Source organism: Plasmodium malariae, assembly GCF_900090045.1.
Source record: "Plasmodium malariae genome assembly, chromosome: 9".
NCBI lineage: Eukaryota > Apicomplexa > Aconoidasida > Haemosporida > Plasmodiidae > Plasmodium > Plasmodium malariae.
In genome coordinates, this window is record NC_041783.1 from 836,103 (window position 1) to 858,041 (window position 21,939).

Below are 21,939 nucleotides of genomic sequence, written 5' to 3' on the forward strand. Positions count from 1 at the left end.
TTATATATCGCTATGCTGATGCGTATGAAGTAATAAAATAATTTGTATCTAAATGTTCTCAACTTGTATATATATATATATATGTATATATATATATGTATATATGTATGTATTTCTAAAATAAAGGAGTAGCAGTTTAACAAAAAAGTAAAATTAATACGAACGATAAAATATATTAATAAAAATAATTAAACGAATAAATTAAAAATCGCCATAAAAAGTGGGGGAAGGAGGGGCGAGCAGGAAATAAAAAATATTCGCTTTAATTATAGGACGTAAAAATATTTTGTGAATATATATATATATATATATATATATATATATATCCTTTTGCGAAATAATAAAAAAAAAAAAAAAAAAATTTTATTCTTTTATAAATCGTAATAGCGACAGTGCTTATTATGCTCCTATATAATAATACATGTAATAAAAATGTAAAGATAATTGCCTTTTTGTTTTGCTGTGTTATCCTTCAGTTTATTTGTATATATACTTTCGTTTTTACGTTCACGTTTATGTTTACTCATATATTTACACCTCTTTTTACATTTTTTTTTTTTTTTTTTTGTCGACTCTGAATTTTTAAAAAAAAAGAATGTACAATTATGAGAACGTATAGTCCCCACTTACATATACGTAATGTATATATATATATATATATATATATATATATATATATATTTTTTTTTTTTTTTTTTTTTTTATTCGCTTTACTGTATGTAGAAGAATATATATAAATATGTTGATAGAGAATAAGAAAATATATAAATATCAAGGGAAACATAAAAATATTTAAAAAAAAATTAAAGAAAATAAGGATGATCAATGAAATAACCACATGTATGCATTGATAATATTAATACATAATATAACAAAAAAAAAAATATATAATAAAGTAGGAGTCATGTATATTTTTAATTTTCTACAAACGTACATATTATTATAGATAACTTATTTTTTAAAATGCAGCATATGCAGGCTGCTTACGTGGAGCAACTGCATTTATTAAAACGCTCTGATGATGTGAAAGTAGTAAATATTTTGTTTTATGAGAAACAAAATTAGCCATTAAAGCGTTAGTTCTGCTTTTGTGGAAGAAACAAAAAAGCGAGCGTTGCTTATATGATACATGCGTATATTTTTCATTCATTCATTTATTCAATTATTTTTTTCCTTTTTTCCCTTTTGCACGCCTTGTAGAGGTTTCACCTCAAATTATAAGAGATAACCTCCCGCTGCATTTTATTATTTTCAATGGTTTGACTATTTGTGTTTCATTTTTTTGAAGGGGGAAAAGAATATACATATATTTGGGCATATCTATGTTTACATGTGCGCATGCACGCGTTTATACACTTGTATAAGTATACTTGTTAGCCTGTTTATATTCACTTGCATGTTTAGCTGCATATTCGTGTGCTATATGAGCACGTACAAGGCTCCTGGGAAAAATATACAACAAACGATAAATGCTTTGGTGTGAGCCTATTGTATAAGCACATATATATATATGTGTATCTATATCCATACCTATATGTATATTTTTCTTTTTTTTTCTTCGTGTTTTCATTTGCCCCAGTTTGTTCTAATTTTTAAAATTATTCTTTTCGTTTTAAAATGAAAAAGCTGTACATCCTGTTCGAGTGCTCAGCGGGCTATTTTTTGCTAAAAGTGAAGGAGTGGGAACAGATAGGAAACAACGAAAATTTGGAAAAGAAACTATTGGATGGTGATATATTCAATCAGCTTGTTAAGTTTAGTGCGTTCATATCATTCGAAACTGCTGAAAGGGCACTGGATAACCTACTTAATATAAATGAAGGTAAAGCAACCGATTTTTTGTTAAACTTTTTAGAGCAGAATTTGCCAAATAATAAAAGTAAATATGAATTAGGGGTGGCAGATCTAAACCTAGGAAAATTTTTATCAAATATAGGTTTTACTATAGTACACAATAATAATATATTAGAATTATTTAGAGCATGTAGACAATATTATTTAAAGAAAATAGCTACATATGTTAATAATATTGATATAGATATAAAAAAGTTTAATATAGGATTAGGTCATAGTTATTCTAGATCTAAACTAAAATTAGACCCGAGAAAACAAGACAAATCTATTATTAACAGTATAGGTACTATTGAATCTTTAGATAAAAATATTAACCTATTTAGTATGAGAGTTATCGAATGGTATAGTTGGCATTTTCCTGAATTAAAAAAAATTGTTACTGACGTTTGCATGTATTGTAAATTAGTGAAATTAATAAAAATAAAAGAAAATTTTGATTTTTCAAAAAATAAAGAACAAATTAATGAAATAACACAAGATGAAAACATGACTGAACACATCGAAAAGGGAGCAAGCTTATCTATTGGACAAGAAATAACTGAAGAGGATTTAAATAATATCGTGAATTTCGCAAATGAAGTAATTAGTTTATCCAATACTAGAAATATATTATGGAATTATTTGGACAAAAAGTTAAATATTGTTTCACCTAATCTAAAAGAATTATTAGGTAATACACTAAGTGCTCGATTAATTAGTCATGCAGGGTCGTTAGTAAATTTAGCCAAGTGCCCTTCTAGTAGTATTCAAATATTCGGATCAGAAAAAGCTTTATTTAATTCTTTAAAGAGTAATAAAAAAACACCTAAATTTGGTATTTTATATAACTCCTCTTATATATCTAAAACACCACTAGCATTAAAGGGAAGAATGTCTAGGTACTTATCATGTAAAAGTGCCATGGCCGCAAGAATTGACTCTTTCTCAGAAAATCCGACCAACACCTACGGTCTCGTATTCAAAAAGCAACTTGAGCATAAAATTCTACACATGATTAAGGGAGTGAAACTATCCAAAAATATGGATTACATAAATGAGGCAGAAAAGATTTATCAGAAGGAAGGAGATGATACGCAGGCCGATGATAAGAAGCTGAAGAGGGAGATAAAGGAGGAAAAGAAGGTAAAGAAGGTAAAGAAGGAAAAGAAAGTAAAGGAGGAAAAGAAAGTAAAGAAGGGAAAGGGAATGGAAAAGGAAAAGGAAATGGAAATGGAAATGCAAAAGGAAATGCAAATGCAAAAGGAAATGCAAATGCAAAAGGAAATGCAAATGCAAAAGGAAATGCAAATGCAAAAGGATATTGTAATGCAAAAGGAAGTGGAAATGGAAAAAGAAAAGAAAAGGGAAAAGAAAAAGGAAAAGAAGAAAAAGCAAAAGGAAAACAAATTTATGGAGCGGGAAGATTCGACCTTAGCGGAAACATTGCAAGAAGAAGAAGCAAAATGGGATGTTGAACGAAGTGCACAAGTTGAAGTCAAAATAGGAGGAAATGATGAAGAGGTTAGCAATGAGGTGGGTGAAGATGAGGAAGAGGTAGAAGAAAAGACTAAGGAGAAGAATAAGAAAAAGAATAAAAAAGATAAGAATAAAAAGAAAGAAAAGCTGAAGGGGGAGGAACAAAATGGGAACTTGAATGGGCACATGAATGGACAAATAAATGGGAACATAAATAAAAAGAAATCAAAGAAAAACCAGAACAGGGATTATTCAGGTGATTAAGAAATGTACACAAACAAATACATATATTTATGTATGTACATATTTTTTATGTATATTTTTATGTGTACATATTTTTATTTATATGTATTTATAAATGATGCATATTCCACAAAACACAGGGGAAGAAAAAAAAATGCCCATTTCGTTACAGCATATTTGTAAGTTGCATAAATGTCCATTTTGTTGCACGTGGACAAGTATTTCTTTGTTTACGTGCATTTTTGCGTACATGATTGCACAACTCTTATTTTAATTCCATTTCGCTTTACTGTTTAGCTGTACTATTTTGTTTTTAATTTCCTCTTTTTATTACCTTTTTATATTTCCCTTTTGTATTTCCCTGTTATATTTCCCTTATTTTTTTTTCCTTTTTTTATTTGGTTTTATCGCACCGTATTACGTTATGTGACAGTTTAACTGAACGTGTGTTCATGTTTGTCTTTCTGAATTTTTTTTTTTTTTTTTTTTTGAGCTATGTAATAAAACGTTTTCAATATTTCCCTTTTTAATTACATTTGCACACACGAATTTTTTATTTTAAAAAGTTGAAAAAAAACAAAAAACAATCTAGATATGAACATACAAATATATGACAATTTGAACTTCTTTAAGTTTACCTTCTCATTATTCTCTCAAGCTCAAGGTACCATTTGAACATTTCTGTGACGGGTAAATATTGGCACACTTTTCTCTTTTGGCCCATGCTATATGCGCATGGAGTGCACACGTATTTACATGCCTATGTAATACATACAATTTCAACGCTTTTATTACAATTATGGTTCGAAAAAAAGAAAAAAGGGCTATGCCAAATTAATTAAAGTTGATCAAATAACGAATATTTTAAATACAGAAAAAAAAAAAAAAAAAAAAAGTTCTACAAATATACTATTAAAAAAAAAATATATTAATAAAATAAAACAACGGGCAAATATATATGAACACATACAGCTGTGCACTTTGTGTACACATATATTTAAGTGCAATACCAACATAAGGGTTATTTACAAATCAGAAAAATATATGCAAAAAAAAAGGTAAAACATTGACACAGTAGAAGAATAGTACACAGGTGAGTGTGCGCGCTTGGGTATATATATGTATGTATACATATCTGTTATATACATTTATATATGCGTAAAAATATATTACGCATTATGCTCACACACATATGTATATGTAACACTTCTTAAAACATTTAAAAATTCGAAAAACTTGCACTTAATCCGCTTATCCCCCCTACCCCTTTATTTTTATTTTTCACAGGAAAGAAATATACTAAAACTGAACAATTTAAATTGTATATGTGACAGGTAACAAACAGACATTATTACATTTTTTCCTCTTTTTTCCTGACCATATCATATTTTTTTCCACTTTTTTCCTGACCATATCATGTCTTCTCCCTTTTTCCTGACCATATCATATTTTTTTCCGCTTTTTTCCTGACCATATCATATCTTCTCCCTTTTTCCTGACCATTTTTTTTTTTTCTCCTCATTTTTCCTCACTTTTGGCTATTCGTACAGGGCCAAGTAATAGTCGTAGGAAACCCAGTGCAGTCTGCTCCTGCACAGTTCAGAATTTTTTTGGTTAATTTTGCCAAGAACAAATTCCATATGTTTTGGATTTATATAATAAATAGACTCTCCGTTTAATACATTTTTAAAAATTTCTTTTTCCTCTAGGCAAGATATTATATCATTCGTTTCGATACTCGTAATTTCGGAAAGTTCTTGAATGGACAATTGTTCATAATTAACTAAAACTTTTAGTAATGTTTCATACCAGTAGGCCATATAGGACGCAACACCTAAATCGGAGAGTGGTCTTTCTGGAGTGCCAGTTCTTTTTTCCGTTTGTGATAAGAAATAACTAAAATTTATTAAAAATTTTCCATACCCCTTTTTTTGATGTTGTGGTAAGGTAAGAATACAAGAGACATTATTTTTTGAATATTTTTCTTTTGAAAAATATCCTGTAATATGATATCCATATTCATCAAATTCAGTAATAACATAAAATAAAAATAAATTAACACGATGTTTTAATGTTTTATGATCAAGAAATAATTTTGACAAAAAACATAAATTTTCACAATAAATTCGAAAATAATTTCCATCAATTTCAAAAATAGATATTTTTTCATTTCGATAAATTTCATTTCCTGGGGGATGTCGAATTTCACATTTATTTATATGACGAGTTAATTCATTTTCTTCTTTAAAAAAAGATAAACAAAATTCACATATATGTAAAATATCAATATTTTGATATTCTTTCGGGTATGGTGAAAAATACCATGTATCAATTAGATATTTTCCAAATTTTATTTGATTAATAGTTTTTAATTTTGTATTTTCTTCATGTTCTCTCAAATATTCTTTATCAATACCAGCATGTTCATGATCTGATACATTATTATCATAGGCTTTTATGAATGGCAGCCCATCATCTGGCTCTTGTTCTAATAGCCTTAAATTTTCATAAGCTAGCCAACAATCTAATCTCCTATCAAATTTTTCCCAATGCACATAATAATCATAATCACTCTCTTTCATGTTCATATTATTCGTAGTTAACTCACTGTTAAACTTATTTATATATTCACTCTTATTAATATTTAAGGGAAATACTAAATTCATATCATTAAATTTTTTATTTTTTGCTCTTGCATATACAATAGAGCAATGCCTCCATACCTTATTAAGAGGATCCAAACCCCATAACACTTGTTTTACAGGTAATGCATTTGGGAATATTAAAGCGTATGAGTCGTTGAATTTTGATATAGAACTTACAACTTTCCCTGTACTTCTTGCTTTGTTGCTGCTGCTCTTTGTATACTTGTTTCCGCTGCTACTAATTGTTCCTCCTTTTTCTTTGCTTTTCGAATTCCACTCACTTTTTCCGAGGCTCTTACTATCGCACGACACCCCACCATCTGCACACGCGGCAGTAATCGCTTCGTTCGTTGCTGCAGTAGTGAAAGTGCTGACTTCGTTCAATGCTCTGGTAGGAACGGTAGTAGTTTCGTTCGTAGCTGTGCCTGAAACAGTCTTCTCCGTTACCCCCCTTGCCTTATTACTGTTTCCCTTTGACCCTTTACATATTATTCCTGCCCCTCTATTTAAATGCAAATTTTCACTTTTACTTCCACCCATTGTTATGGTTACTTGGGCTGCTTTTAAGGAGGAAAAAAAAATTTCTCCCAAAGTTTGGGGCCCATATAATGCTATTATTTGTTTATTCTTAAGTCATAAAAAATGTACTCAGCAAAAAAAAAAAAAAAACAACAAAAAAAAAAAAGATAAAGAGAAAGAGATAAAAAAATGAAAAAATAATAAAATAATAAAATACTTAAGTAAGAAAACAAAAAAGTGCAAAATTGAAAATATAATAAGGTGATAAAACAATCAAATGAGAAAATGAAAAAAAATCAGCAAACACAATTCACCAGCGACGCATTTAAATCATAAATATGCGAGTTACAAATATGTATACTTATATATACATGTACGTATATATTAATATATATATATATATGTATATGACAAAATGTATGTATATGTAAATATATATTGTTTATACGGATAAACACATATGTAACATATATTACTAATTAAATGGAAAGGAAATAACAATTCCTTCCATCTTTGAGTTTTTTAGGCTCTTTAAAAAAAAAAAAAAATGACAAATTTTTTTTTTCATTCATTTTTTGTGAAATTTGTTATTTGTTATTTGTTATTATATATATATATATATATATATATATATATATATATATATATATTTTGCGCATTTTTCTCTATCATTTAGTTTTTATACTATTTTATATAGTAAGTTCTTTATATTCACTTATCTTCGTCTCTTCTGCTCTTCTGTTCTTCCACATACCATCGTATATAATTTTATTGCTTATGATTACTACTACCATTTTATTATTTGTCCCATAATTTGAATATGGTAAATGTTTATCTTTCCCCCTCACTTGATATACATATGTAATTTTACATTTTTCCTATACACTTGTGTATATATGTTCATTATATTATGTGTGTGTATTATATATCTGTACCTATCTATCTATATATATATATATATATATACATATATAAATACATATATATATATGTAATGTATAGCTACGTTAACTCATAATGGCAACTGTGATTGCCTTCAATTTTGCATCATTTTATCACACCATTTTGTTTGGCTTCTTGAAGTCATAATTATTATATATTCTCACATTTTATGATTTTTAGATTTATAATAATAGAATTTTTCGCTTTTTATATTGTAACTATGTTGGGCCTTTATAATATAATTCAAGTTTACTGTTTTTTTTTAAATTGTATAATTTTTTTTTTTTTTTTGCTCCTTTGTATTATTATGCCATATTTTTCTTTTTTATATTATATATTATGTTATATATTATGTGTTATATTTTATTTTTTTAATTTGTTCCTTAATTTTATCCTTTTTGTTGTAATGTGTGAAAAAAATTAGGTATAGAATAATATACCAACGCAATATTATAGTTTTAAATCATAAAAAAGTTTATTTCCTCTCTTGTATTTTCTTTTTTTATTTTTTTTTATTTTTATCAAGTACTTCATTATTTATTACTTGAAAAAACAAAATGTTTATAAAAAAAAAAAAAAAAAATTAAACGAGCATATTGGAGTAGGAAAAATACAAAATATAAAAAAAAGGACATTAATAAAATAACTGCAAAAATAATTTTTTTTTTTTTTTTTTTTTTTTTTATTAATACTGTTTGTTTTTATTATTAATACACAAATTTGGTAAAGGAAAACTGACGGGAACAAACATATAAAAATGTAAAAAAAAAATAAAAAAATAAATAAAAATAAATGAAAACAAAACGAAAAAAAAAAGAAAAAAAAAAAAAAAAAAAAAAAAAAAAAAAAAAAAAAAAAAAGTTTTATATAATGATGATAATACTTGTTTAGAAGTGTTTTAAATATGTGCAAATTTGTGGATCACAAAAAGGCTTGCTTTAAAAATGTGGATCCATTGTATATAAATTTTGGCACTAGTATGCTTGCATATGTATAAGTGTACATGTAAACATGTAAGCAGATAAATATACATATATATACATATATATACAAACGTACGTACATATATATATATATATATATATATATGTGTGTGTGTAAATAGCAACCTGCTTGGCATACTTCATACATTTTAATTAAAATTTAGTATTTAAAAAGAACACTGATTTATAGAAAATTATATACGTATACATATATATACATATGTTTCACAATATCGATAAAGATAAACTTAAGGATGCCCATAATAAGATAGTCAAAAAAATAAATCATAAAAAAATGTACAATACATATACTCAAAATAGCTGCCAAATAATTTGATAAATGTTATTTAATATAGAAACTTATGAAGAAGAAATATAAAGGTAATCATCTAAACGTTAAAAATGAATGATTTGCTAGTATGGTAATACAACAATACAGCAATACGGCAATGCGGTAATACGACAATGTGGTAATGGCGATATTTTATGTAATCTTTTTCTCATTTACAGCTTGATACTATATGATGAATGCACTCATAATTTTTTTTCCGTTTTCTTCGAAGCAATATATATAACATTTCAACCTTCACATTCGCATTTGCTTATACAAGAAAAGAAAAAAGAAAACTACTCCTTTCCATATATCAATCTACAAATTGGTAGTTGAAAGATGATAAAATAAAGTTATGTACATAAAACGAATTTAAATGTACAGCAATGTTTTAGTTGGTGGTTGTGTGTACATAAAATATAGTTCCATTTTTTTTTTTTTTTTTTAATCCATACGTTTTCAACAGATTGACATAAGATACATTAGACTCCTTGGACAGGTTTAGTTCTCTGTATAAACAAAGAAGAAGAAAAAGGAGGAGGAGGAAGGAAAAAAAAAAAAAAAAAAAATTTATATTTCGAAAATAGTCATTACTACTTTATCTTTCCTTGCTTCTTTGCTACGTTCTTTCCGTTTTTTTTTTTTTTTTTTTTTTTTTTTTTTTTTTTTACTGTTCTAAGTAGTCTGCCTCTTCATCCGTTAAGTTATCTCCAAACTGTTTCAAGATGGACAGTATTAGGTCCTTATGCATAAACCCAGTTTTCTATAAAAATAAAAGAACGAAAAATATGTCCGTAAATATGCATTAACATATATATACATATATATGCACAAATATGAATTTGTTTATTTGTGTATGAGCGAACAAATGGTAGGCCTTTGCAATCATAGTTATTGTTATAAAGGCAGCATCCCCTTTTTGGTAATTCAAATTTATGTCCTACTGGCTTAATTGTGTGTACGTTTGTATAATTGTGCACGTATGTCTACGCCTTTATATGTATGTATAAATTTGTACGTACATACGAGATAACATGCACACCTACCTGAACATCCCAAATTTCAAAGAAAGTTACCATATTATGAAATGCTTCCTCTTCATCTATTATAATCGTTTTAATAAAATCGATAAGATCTTCTCTACTTATTTCCCCCATGCTCTTTAATTCGTTCAATTTGCTCCGAGTCAGTGGCAGGTTCTACATGTAAAGAAATTTCGAAGGGGGGTTGTTAATGTGCTGGAGTTAATACCAAGAAACACTGATAAGGTAGATGCAATCTATGTATACATTTTTACACACTCATGAGTGGAGATGTGTATGAACTCATATAATAACATCTTTATATTACCACTTTGTATATAATATCTACACAGTCTTCGAAATTGAATTTATCAGTCTGCAAAAAGGTAAGAATGAACATGAGAATACCTCCTTTTAATTTTAATTTTTTTTATTTTATTATTCAAAACGGCAATGGGAGTACGAAATGTACAATGCTTTATCTCCTTTATCTGCTTCTATTTCTAGTTCTGTCTCTCTTTTTCTTTTTCTTACGCCTTTTTCTTCCATGCACTTGTTCACTTTTGCTATTGTCCTAGTCTCTAAATCTGGGGCAGTATTATTTTGATGATCTCCTATCTTTTTCTTGTTGATATTTCCTTCTTGCTCATCCGCCTGAGTCTGTTTAAGCACTTGTTCACTGTTCTGCTTCTGCTTCATCATACGTTCATTGTCCTGGTCCTGTTTCTTTCTCTTTTCCTCTTCTTCCTTTTGTTTGATTTCATTTATTTGTTCATTTAAGTATTCTCTGTGTTTCTTTAATTCATTTCCTTTCTTGGTATTTGATAAAACTAGTTCTTTTCCTTTTTTTCTTATTTCATCGTTCTTCCCTGATACCTTTTTCACAAGGTTATTGTACTAAGCATAGGTAGAACAACAATAAAAGGGAACACATAGAAAAAAAAAAAGTTAAAGGTTAAAAAAAAAATGCTAAAGAACAACAGTTAAAAATGGTAACAGTGGTTAAGCAGTTAAATCATCAAACCATTAGATCGCCAAATGGATAAACGGATAGTAATCATAAAACTTGTTAAGGCAGGTAGCAAAGTAGTCCAGTTATGCAAAGTACCCATAACACGAAACATATAGCAGTAAAAAAAGACAAACGCCGTAAAAGTTGTATACAAACAGAACAGAATGTAGATAAATGCACATTTACCCTTTTCTTATTTTCGGTAAAAGCTATTTTGAAATTATTTTTATCTTCATCCTTATAAAGAAACTTGTCAACGCTTGTTATCATGCTATGATAGTCTTCTAACAACTTTTTAAAAGAACAAATGGGGACAAATATGGTAGAAGTAGTGCAAGTAGGTGAAAGGGAGGACTGTAGCAATAGTTTTGCATCAGGATATGTGCGATTGTTTACGAAATAAACAAGTACCCATGTATACATATATGGAACCACAATACGCCAAGTAAAAACAAAGAAAGAAAAGAAGAGCTCCCATACATACATATATATATATATATATATATATATATATATATATATATATATATTTTTTACCTCTATCAGAAAATTGTTGTTCTTCTTTAATTCCTCCTTATATCGTAGTGTCTCTTTACTAGTTTCTTGTCTTTCTTTCTTTTCATTTTGCAGCTCTTCTAGCTTTAAATCTAGATCTTCCTTCAGACACTTTCAAAAGAGGAAAAAAAAAAAAAATTAAAAAAAAGAAAAGAAGCAAATGAAGCAAACGAAGCAAACGAAGCAAACGAAGCAAACAAAGCAAACGAAGCAAACGAAGCAAACAAAGCAAACGAAGCAAACGAAGCAAACAAAGCAAACGAAGCAAACGAAGCAAACAAAGCAAACGAAGCAAATGAAGCAAACGAAATGAACAAAATGAACAAAATGAACAAAATGAACAAAATATCATAATGTACAGATCAAACGAAACGAAATGGAGGCGCCCTTTTTAAGGCATGGATGCGCTGTAACCAAACACACATATCCGTATATACACATGTCAATCTGCCCACGGGTATATCCACATTAACATGTGCAATTTATGTATATATAATTGCCTACATTTATTTGCTGCTCGCAGTAACAGATGTTCATTTCTAGCTCCTGGATTTTCATCCTGAAGAGAAATAATAACATAATGTCGACGTAATAAGGACAACATAAATATGTGAAATACCCCGTTCGATACATACATAGTGAAGTTGATGAAACTATGATAATTTCATTTTTCATCTTATATTATTTCAAATATATCAAATATTAACTCATTTTATTGAAGAATATTACGTATTGAGTATATCCGTTGCTATAGACAAGTCAGCCTGGGCTCTTGCTGATTTTATACCGTCCATCAGAATAATTTTGTCCCCCTATTAATGTTGGTTATAGTTACATTTTTTAAGTACAAAAAGTGTTAAATTATTTTTTGAAAAATAAAGAGAATCCTTTTAAAAGAAAATTTGAATTATTTGTTTTATTAGCTTCTTTATATTTACTTCTTTTTTTTCTTTTTTTTATATTTTTTTTTAATTTTTAATTTTCCTATTGTTATGTTACCCCGATTTTCTCACAACATGATACAATGTTTTCCAAGACCATTTTGTATTCAAGAAATGAGTTCTTCAACTTTGTCATTCTCATTTGCGCATTTTTGCTAAAAAGGTGCAAAAGAAAAAAAAAAAAAAAAAAAGATGAGAAATAAAAAATGCCCATTGTACATTTATTATTTTTTTTTTTTTTTTTCATTACTTCTGTTCGGAATAAGCTTTACACATCTCTGTCAGTTGTTTGTTTTTTCTTCTGTCAACTATCAGCTTATTTCTGTTTAACTTACTAACAAAATTGGAGAAAAGATGAAAGGAGAAGAAAAAAAAAAAAAAAAAAAAAAAAAAGACAAACACGAGTAAACGTATATATATATATATATATATATATATATATATATATATATATATACATATGTACTTATGTATACACATAGATGCCCGTACATTTGCACTAGTATATACAACTAATGCGCATTTTTTGGATGTCCACTTCTTTCTAGCTTGTTCTTTTTACTTGTGTTCCATAGCGGTCTCTATTATATCATTTTGAACATTTATAATATCTTTTTTTGTTTTAACAGCAGACTGGTATTTTCTAATCAAATAAAAAATGTCTTGTATATCTTCTTTGTTGTAAAATAAACCTGCCTAATGTACATTTACCATAAAAGAGTTTTAAATATTTTTACATAAATGAGCAATTGAATGACTCATACATGCACACTTCTTCCAGTGATTACAAAGACGTTCAGGGGGATACTTATGCAGACACATATGCGTGCACAAACATATACGCACATATACATGTACACTGATTGGTGTAAATTGTTTTTAAAAGACGCGCTCAGCTAGTTCCATGTAAAAAAAAGATAGACTATATGAACAAGTTTGCCTTAATCAGTTCCAGGTTTATCCGTGTGTCCATATTTTCCTTCAGATCATCATACTCTTTTTTCAGCATATTAAATTTCTCCTTGTACACACTTTCACTCGATTTATCTCTGTAAAAATGGGTATACAAAGTATGTGTACTACATAACTGATTGTTTGATTTTACCACATGCTACTATGTAATGTCTTATTATACAATATTTTACCATATTTTATTTATCTTTCCAGCACTCTAACTCATTTTTTTCAATCTTTGAAAATTTTAACATAGCTTTTTTTCATAAAAGACGTACCTTTCATTCTGTTGCTTCCCGTTCTGCACACATGCTCCCAACGGCTCTACAATTTTTTCAAACGCATTGTTATGGACCTTATGTTTGAATGAATCTAAATAATCAATGCTGTTTATAACTGCGTTAATCTTTTCAAATTCCTATCATTCAAAAAAAAAGAAAACATAATCTCCTTCAAATATAAAAAAAAAATAGATCAGTTCATATTGATTTAACTTAACACGGACATGTGCCCTATTTATGTATATACACGTAAACGAAACCTTTTTACAACTCAATGATGCAAACATATGCCAACGTTCACTGTTCGGTAGAACATTCTGTTATAATGGTAAGACCTGCTTTTTTTTTCGGTGTTGTGTTTTCTTTCCTCCACTGTATAGTACACAGTCTCCATCAATCCTGCATTTTGTTTAAGCGAATAAGCAGGGTATACATATGTACACGTACTTACATACTTACGTGCATACGTATATATTTATGTATGTAATTATATGTGCAAGAAGACTTGATATAGCAATACATCAAAAAAGCGATACACATCTTTTTTCATTTTTACAACTTAAAGTTTATTTGCTGACTTCCTTTGTCCTGAGCGTACGTAAATGGTAAGGAGGGTTATGTATAAACGAATAGAGAACATACAGGTGCATGCAAGTGTATGTATGTTTGTACGTATGCAAGTATGAAAGTATGTATGTACGTATGAAAGTATGTATGTACGTATGAAAGTATGTATGTACGTATGAAAGTATGTATGTACGTATTAAAGTATGTATGTACGTATGTATGTACGTATGAAAGTATGTGTGTACGTATGAAAGTATGTATGTACGTATGTAAGTATGCATGCATATTATGTATTTTTTTTTTTTTTTTTTCCTCTATCTTTTTGTACTAGTAAAAACACTGCTTCTGTGTGTAGGTCATCGTAAAAAGATACGTTGCTCCTTCTGAAGAGAGTGTCACATGGCTTTTCACTATCATAAAGAAATGTATCTCTCTTCTTATTATGTAAAATTTTGTTTATGCTTCCGTTTAAAATTTCCATTTGTCTTAATACTATTCGTGTTACACGTTTTTTCTTTTGTAACGTTTAAATTTTGCTCTATTTTTATACTTTATCTTTTTACGTTATCTTTTTACATTATCTTTTTACATTATATTTTTACTTTATTTTATTTATTTTATTTTTTTTTTCTTTTCTTTCTCTTTTTTATGAAACTCAAACACCATTATTTTGTAGATAGAACAGCTTGAATAAGCATCTCAACTTTTGTTAAAAGACAACTTTGCTAAACTTAAAATTTGGAATACTTAAAAATTATATGTAAAAAAAATGGTATTTACGCAATTAAGATGTTAGTCAATTACTCAATTATTTGACGTTCAAAATAAAAACAAAAGTAAAAGCAAAAGACGGCAAATCAACTTGTGTTGGAATGATAAGTATTAATGTTGAATATTAACCAATAAAAAAAAATAAAACATGCACTTTGGTATATACATATATATATATATATATGTATGTGTATAAATAAGTGTACATGTGTGTAAATATGTGCGAAAATGTGTATACAATGTTACGTGTGTTGCCATTGACACCTGAAAAATATACAATAAGCAAATAATTAGCATAAATATATAAATGAATAATTTTTTTCAAAAATTATAAAATATGAAATGTAAAACACGAAATATGAATTATACATTTAAAACACATTCATTTTACAAATTTCGCATTCCCCTACATTTTGCATACCGCATTATATAACATACAACGTTTACACATTATATGCATATTTCTGTAAATGTCATTTTGCTCTTAAGTAAACAAATATATTAATTTTGTCTATTTTGTCTATTTTGTATATTTTGTATATTTTGTCTATTTTGTATATTTTGTATATTTTGTATATTTTGTATATTTTGTCTATTTTGTATATTTTGTATATTTTGTATATTTTTTTTTTTTTTTTTTGCATATTATTTCCTTGTCCAAGAAATAAATGGAATGTTATAATCGCATGTTCATATTTTTTATTAATTTTGTTTCTCTTCTTTTTAATATGCTTTATTTTGATTTTTTTTTTTTTTTTTTTTCTTTCCTCCCTTTTTCGATATATTCATTACTCAGTTACACATACATAAGTACGTCTTTTTTACATAAAGTTCAAAGATAATTTTTCAGTTTCCCCGTTTAGTTGAGTGGAAACAAATAGTCCATTATTGTTAACGCTGCGTTTGCCACGTGTTATTGTCAGACTGATTTATACACAAATATACGAGAGTGTGAATGTTCACGTGTGTATGTATTCGTGCATATATACACACATATATGTTTAGCGATTTATAATTTATAAACAATCTTTAACTTTTTCTGACGGCAACTGCTTAGCAGTTAAAGAATAATTCTGTAAAAGGACACCCTCTTGCGTTTTTTAGTTTTTCCCTTGTTTTTCCCTTTCCCACTTTTGTACATCCCCATTTTCGTACTTTCAATTTTCTGCTTTGTATCGTTAATAAGAAAATGAATCACCGCAATCCCACTTATGCTTCATTTTTATGAAGATAAGTGTAATGTTAATATAGGGCTTTTTTTTTTTTTTTTTTTTTTAACATTCATATGTACCAATACATATGTACATGTACCAATACATATGTACATGTACCAATACATATGTATATGCACCAATACATATGTATATGCACCAATACATATATATATATATATGCGGGGGCTTGGAATAAAATGACGTATTTTATGAATTGCGAATAATTTTTATTATTTTATTTTTATTTTATTTTTATTTTATTTTTATTTTATTTTTTTTTATTTTTTTTTATTTATTTAATTTTTTTTATTTTTGCCGTAGCTAGCTAGCCAAAATGGTCAGAAAATAAAAGTCCAAAGAACGATATTAAAATCACTGGATGCTGTGATAAATTGGGTGTATTCCTTACTTTCATATGGTTCCAACATAGATATTTGTAAAATACTATTTGAATGGGGAATAATTTCTCCAGTAACTTCATTTCCATTTATATGATTGCATTCTTTTTCTATATCTTGAATATTTTTCTTATCATAAAAAAAATCAAAACTTAAATTTTTTATAGTGAATTCTGGTAATACCACCTTTGAGATAACCCACTCACCGTTCACGCAGTCAATAATAATTGGAAATATCTCATAGCCATACTACAACAGTAACAATAACAATAACAAAAGAAAAAAAAAAAAAAAAAATGTTAACAAGAGATAATACTCTTATTTAAATTTTATTTCATAAACAGGCAAACGTTATATTAGCGACTGCTTTTTCTTTTTATTCGCATATACACATAAATACACATGTAAATATATATATAAATACACGCATAAATATAAGCATAATTATGTGCTTATATGCGTAAAATACCCTTTCGTACCACTAATAGCTTGTCTTCACCGAAGAACAAACTCTTTTGAAATGTCTGACCAACCCATGAAACGAACTGAATATTAGCGGGTGATTTACAGTAATCCGCTATTATTATTTGTTGTTTTTCGTAGCTATTCTCAAAGTTGTTAGCTGCAAAATAATAAATGGATGAACGTGAATTACTTCCCTGTGTTAAATATTAATATATGGACACGTATGCACGTATGGGTATATATACGTATGGGTATATATACATATGGGTATATGCATATGGGTATATACATATGGGTATATGCATATGGGTATATACATATGGGTATATACATATGGGTATATACATATGGGTATATACGTATGTGCATATACGGATATGCACGTACTGCATACATGCACTTATCTAAATGTACACACACATATGTGTGTATATTTTGTACAACAAATGGGGGCATACCAATTATTGCCACTTTTTCATTGGATAAGGAAAAAGAACTATGACAAATGACATATCCTTCACATTCAATCTGTTCTGAATGAATTTTAATGAAATCGTTTTGAAGTGCATTTGAAATTGAAAGAAAAAAAAAAAAAAAAAAAAAAAAAAAAAAGAAAAAGAAAAAGAAAAAGAAAAAGAAAAAGAAAAAGAAAAAGAAAAAGCGAAATAAAAGGCCGAATAAAAAGAGAAAGCAAGATTGAAGTAAACAAGGAGGAATGTATTCATCACCTTGCATATTATGTCGTTATTTTTTAAATCCCTTTGTGCGATTAGATCTTCAATGTTCCCATATGCTCTGCGCAAAGGTGGAACGCATGGGGATACGTGTGTATACATACGCATATATGTAATTACTCATACATGTAATTACTCATACATGTAATTACTCATACATGTAATTACTCATACATGTAATTACTCATATATGCAATTACTCATATATGCAATTACTCATATATGCAATTACTCATACATGTAATTACTCATACATGTAAACACGCACATATGTAATTACGAATATATATTCACATATACATATGTTCGCACAAAAACATTAGGCGAAGGAAAATACTAAACTAACGCGTAAAGCATTAGCTGCCCCACCCGTATTGTTCCTCATGTTTTGATCTTTCATCTGACAAGCCTAATGTGCATACAATCCTTGCTGTTGAATCCATGGACGTTGTAGACAATATATACCCTTTTAAAGAACAAAAAGGGTGAAGTCATATACATATATTCATTCGTCTATGCACATATTTATTCATTCCGCTAAAGAATGAGCAATTAAAAATATGAAAAAAAAAAAAAAAAAAAAAAAAAAAAAAGAGGCCTTTATTCATGGATACATACCTGAAGAACCCCATTCTAAAAATAAAATACTTCCAGCATGACTTACAATTTGTTTTATTGTCCATTTTTCCTTTTCTTTTTTTGAACAAATAAATATATTTCCGGTAGAAAATCCTATGGCAAAAGAATAGGCATATGGATGCCAACAAACACATGTAGGTAATTCCTCTGTTGGAATATTAACATTAGTACATATCCATTTCTCACTTTCTTTTTTTTTTTTATAAATGACACATTTCATATCAATGGTAACTATGAGTAACTCATTCTGTCTTGACCACTCTAGTCCTACAATTTTGTTTCTACTCTGTATCTATTATGAGAGGAGGAAGGTGAAGAGGGGTTATGGTAATGGTAGTGGTAACGGTAGTAGTAGCAGTAGTAGTGATAGTGGTAATGATGATGGAGTAAAATATGCAATTTATGCTTATACGTATTGATATGTGTTCACATAATTATACACATATTTTGTATATATGTGCTCATTTCTGAACATGTTAATGCAGTTATTACTTTATTTACACACAACTATATAACATAGTAACTTATCGAGAGCTAATACTACAAACTATATTTTTTATGTTTTTCTTTTCACATGCATTTGTCTACTTTTTTTTTTTCTTGTCATTAAAACTTACTCCAGTATAAATTGTGTCGGAATAAATTAATTCTGCCTTTACTATTTTGTGTAGAACTACATTTTTTCTATTGCTCATAACAGCTATTAATATATCATTTTTCTTAGTGGACACTCTTATTGGGGGTTCATAGTAGTCATTCTCTGGGATACTGTACTTTGTACAGTTACATTTTACATGCTCAATCATTATATTGGCACTTCGTTGTTTTCTCTTTTTGTGTTTAATATAGCAAGAGGAGTAGCGTATACGCATATGTATACGTATGTATACGTATGTATATGTATGTATATGTATGTATATGTATGTATATGTATGTATATGTACATGTAAATGGGAAAATGCAAATACATGCGTATATTTCTCTAGAATAGTATTTTTTAATTTTCATATTCTCAGCAGAAAGTGTATGTACATACCAATATAATCATAACATGCACTACAGTAAAAGTAATGCAAAGTGAGAACAAACTATTTTTCGACAAAAAAATAAAAAGCGCAAAATGTTGACAAAGTAAGAAATTTACGCACATGTGTGGATATAAATATGTACAAACGCAGTTATATATAAATATATATATAATATATATGTGTATTATGTTTCCTATCAAGTGTTAATACTTTTCAGTGTTAATTTGCTGTATATGCCAACTTTTAACAGTGATAAGATAAAAACGACAAGAAAAAAAAAGAAGATATAAAAAAAATAAAAGAAAGAAAACAATAGGGGGTAGAAGGTACACAGTAGCAAGAGAAAAGCTCAAGGATATTTGCAATTGACAGAAAAAAAAAAAAAAAAAGTGCTTTTCATTTTGACATATACTAACCTTTTACATTCGCGTTTTAACTATTCCTAGTTTATTTTATTTACACATGAAGACATTAATTACATCCGGAGAATAAGGAAAAAAAAAAAATAATAATAAAAATAAAAATAATTCAAAATTGTAGATATAGTTAAAAAAGAAACTGTGAATTGTTAAATAGTACCCTTTTTCTCAAAAAAAAAAAAAAAAAAAAAAAAAAAAATGAATGCGCTTGTTCTCAGTACAGTCATACTTGCAGTAATCGATCTTTTAGCATATTTTACCTTCGCAGATTACAACATAAAAACGAACAAATTAACATTTGAGTCAAAAACAAATGAATGCAAAAGAGCAATATATATGTTTGCAGGCAAGGACTCATTCACTATAAGGAGTAAAGACAATGTTTACTTAGAAGCCCATGACAACAAAACAGTTATAAGCAGTTTAAACGTTTATGGAAATGTACACACAAATGAATTTCTCTTTTTTCAAACAAATCAGTGGAAATTATACTACATTAATACGTTCGATAGAAAAGATAATTCATGGAGCCCCTCGGTAGGACCCCATGCTTACATAATTATATGAAAAAATTAAGGAAAAAAAAATAGTGTATCCTACTAATTTCAACAGCTCACCTCGTCAATGTTTTCTATTTGGCTTCACCTGTCATACTTTTCTTTGCTGCATTTTTTTTTAATTCTCATACATTATTTGGTTACATTCTTTTTTCAAAATATACTTTCAAAAGGATATCAGCACGTGCGGTACCTCTCCTGATACATTTCTTGGCGGGCCATGGTACAGGCAAAAAAAAAAAAAAAAAAAAAAAAAAAAAAATCCTCACAGATAGTTTACTTTTAAAGAAACAACAAAAATAAATACAATAAGGTAAAATTTTAGTATGAATGTATATTTGTACATTTATGCGTATGTATTTTATGCGTATGAAGCAAATTTGGAGCCACCGATGCCTACACCAAAATTGCCAACATTCCCAAGCATAGAGAATTAAAAATTAAGTTGAGGGTACATTTTTTCGATATATGGGAAAACGATTCGCTATTTTTGCAAGTCGACAATAAAACAGTTTGGACGGGTAAGCAAACACGCTCAAATATGAGTGCGCGTTTATGAGTGTATGTATGCACGTTTATGCATATATATGTATATGTTCACATTTTACCAATTTGAACAAATCTTTAACTGAAGCAAATTTTTTTTCTTTATTTTTTCGAGCGTTTTCTAATTTATGTTCTTTTTTTATATATTCTAGAGTTTTTAAATTTTTTTATTTTTTTTCTTTAGAATCTCATCAGTCTTGCTCTTCGGAAGTAATTGCTTACAAATAAATAATATATATCAAACGTTACAAAAAAGGAGCTCACTCGTTTTATGCCTATTTTGTAGAGTTGCTCCTCAGGAATAAACCTCTGCGGGAAGGATACCCCTGACCGACTATCAGTTATTAGAAAAAAAAGGGGGAAAAATTTAGAAGGAAGAAAAGAAATTTCTCCAAAGTTTCTCCTTCCCTTCACCATGTTCACTTCTTTTCCACATACATACACCTACCAAATAGTAATGAAATTACAACATCATGAAAAAAAAATCTTTTTTTTTTTTTTTTCTTTTTTTTTCCTCCAAATGCTTACAGGTACCTATAGGCGTGGAATTGGAGCATACGTCAGGTGTGTATCATAAGAATGAGAAAAAATTTAAAGAAAAAATTTATATCATGTTTATTGTCACAACATTCTCTTTTTAATTTTTCATAAAACATCAGATACGGTTAATATATTAATTGGAAATACTTTAAAAAAAAAAACTGATGCATGTACAACGTCATGGGGCATAGACGATTTCGTTGTCTACTACAAATAATATGACTTAACTTTTTTTTTCTTTTTTTCTATAATTAACGCAACGAAAAAATAAAAAATAAAAAACTTGAAAACGTAGAAAAACGATGAAAAAATGGAGAATTGCCG

At 28.1% G+C, this 21,939-nt stretch overlaps 5 protein-coding genes across 5 annotated transcripts; 2 read left to right on the plus strand and 3 right to left on the minus strand.

Annotated features, from left to right (window-relative positions):
• Window positions 1-1,617: 1,617 nt before the first annotated feature.
• On the plus strand, window positions 1,618-3,573 carry NOP56 (nucleolar protein 56, putative; the record flags this gene model as incomplete). Its single annotated transcript, XM_029004965.1, has 1 exon — window positions 1,618-3,573. One exon carries the CDS (start codon window positions 1,618-1,620, stop codon window positions 3,571-3,573), a length of 1,956 nt encoding a protein of 651 aa, XP_028861602.1.
• Window positions 3,574-5,090: 1,517 nt separating this feature from the next.
• On the minus strand, window positions 5,091-6,737 carry MYST (histone acetyltransferase, putative; the record flags this gene model as incomplete). Its single annotated transcript, XM_029004967.1, has 1 exon — window positions 5,091-6,737. One exon carries the CDS (start codon window positions 6,735-6,737, stop codon window positions 5,091-5,093), a length of 1,647 nt encoding a protein of 548 aa, XP_028861603.1.
• A 2,531-nt stretch (window positions 6,738-9,268) lies between these two features.
• On the minus strand, window positions 9,269-14,785 carry MLC-B (myosin light chain B, putative; the record flags this gene model as incomplete). Its single annotated transcript, XM_029004968.1, has 18 exons — window positions 9,269-9,290; window positions 9,428-9,481; window positions 9,644-9,735; window positions 10,019-10,171; window positions 10,323-10,370; window positions 10,529-10,891; window positions 11,193-11,297; window positions 11,544-11,663; window positions 12,066-12,120; window positions 12,291-12,373; window positions 12,561-12,657; window positions 12,753-12,836; window positions 13,065-13,198; window positions 13,443-13,551; window positions 13,735-13,874; window positions 14,073-14,136; window positions 14,294-14,325; window positions 14,633-14,785. 18 exons carry the CDS (start codon window positions 14,783-14,785, stop codon window positions 9,269-9,271), a joined length of 1,908 nt encoding a protein of 635 aa, XP_028861604.1.
• Window positions 14,786-16,627: 1,842 nt separating this feature from the next.
• On the minus strand, window positions 16,628-19,331 carry ARC40 (actin-related protein 2/3 complex subunit 1, putative; the record flags this gene model as incomplete). The annotated part of the gene is made up of 7 exons (XM_029004969.1): window positions 16,628-16,936; window positions 17,167-17,309; window positions 17,611-17,680; window positions 17,881-17,947; window positions 18,256-18,352; window positions 18,505-18,817; window positions 19,143-19,331. 7 exons carry the CDS (start codon window positions 19,329-19,331, stop codon window positions 16,628-16,630), a joined length of 1,188 nt encoding a protein of 395 aa, XP_028861605.1.
• An 839-nt stretch (window positions 19,332-20,170) lies between these two features.
• PmUG01_09028200 (conserved Plasmodium protein, unknown function) lies at window positions 20,171-21,832 on the plus strand (the record flags this gene model as incomplete). Its single annotated transcript, XM_029004970.1, has 7 exons — window positions 20,171-20,509; window positions 20,703-20,752; window positions 20,905-21,050; window positions 21,260-21,285; window positions 21,362-21,415; window positions 21,606-21,639; window positions 21,735-21,832. The coding sequence occupies 7 exons, from the start codon at window positions 20,171-20,173 to the stop codon at window positions 21,830-21,832; spliced, it is 747 nt and encodes a 248-aa protein (XP_028861606.1).
• Window positions 21,833-21,939: the final 107 nt, after the last annotated feature.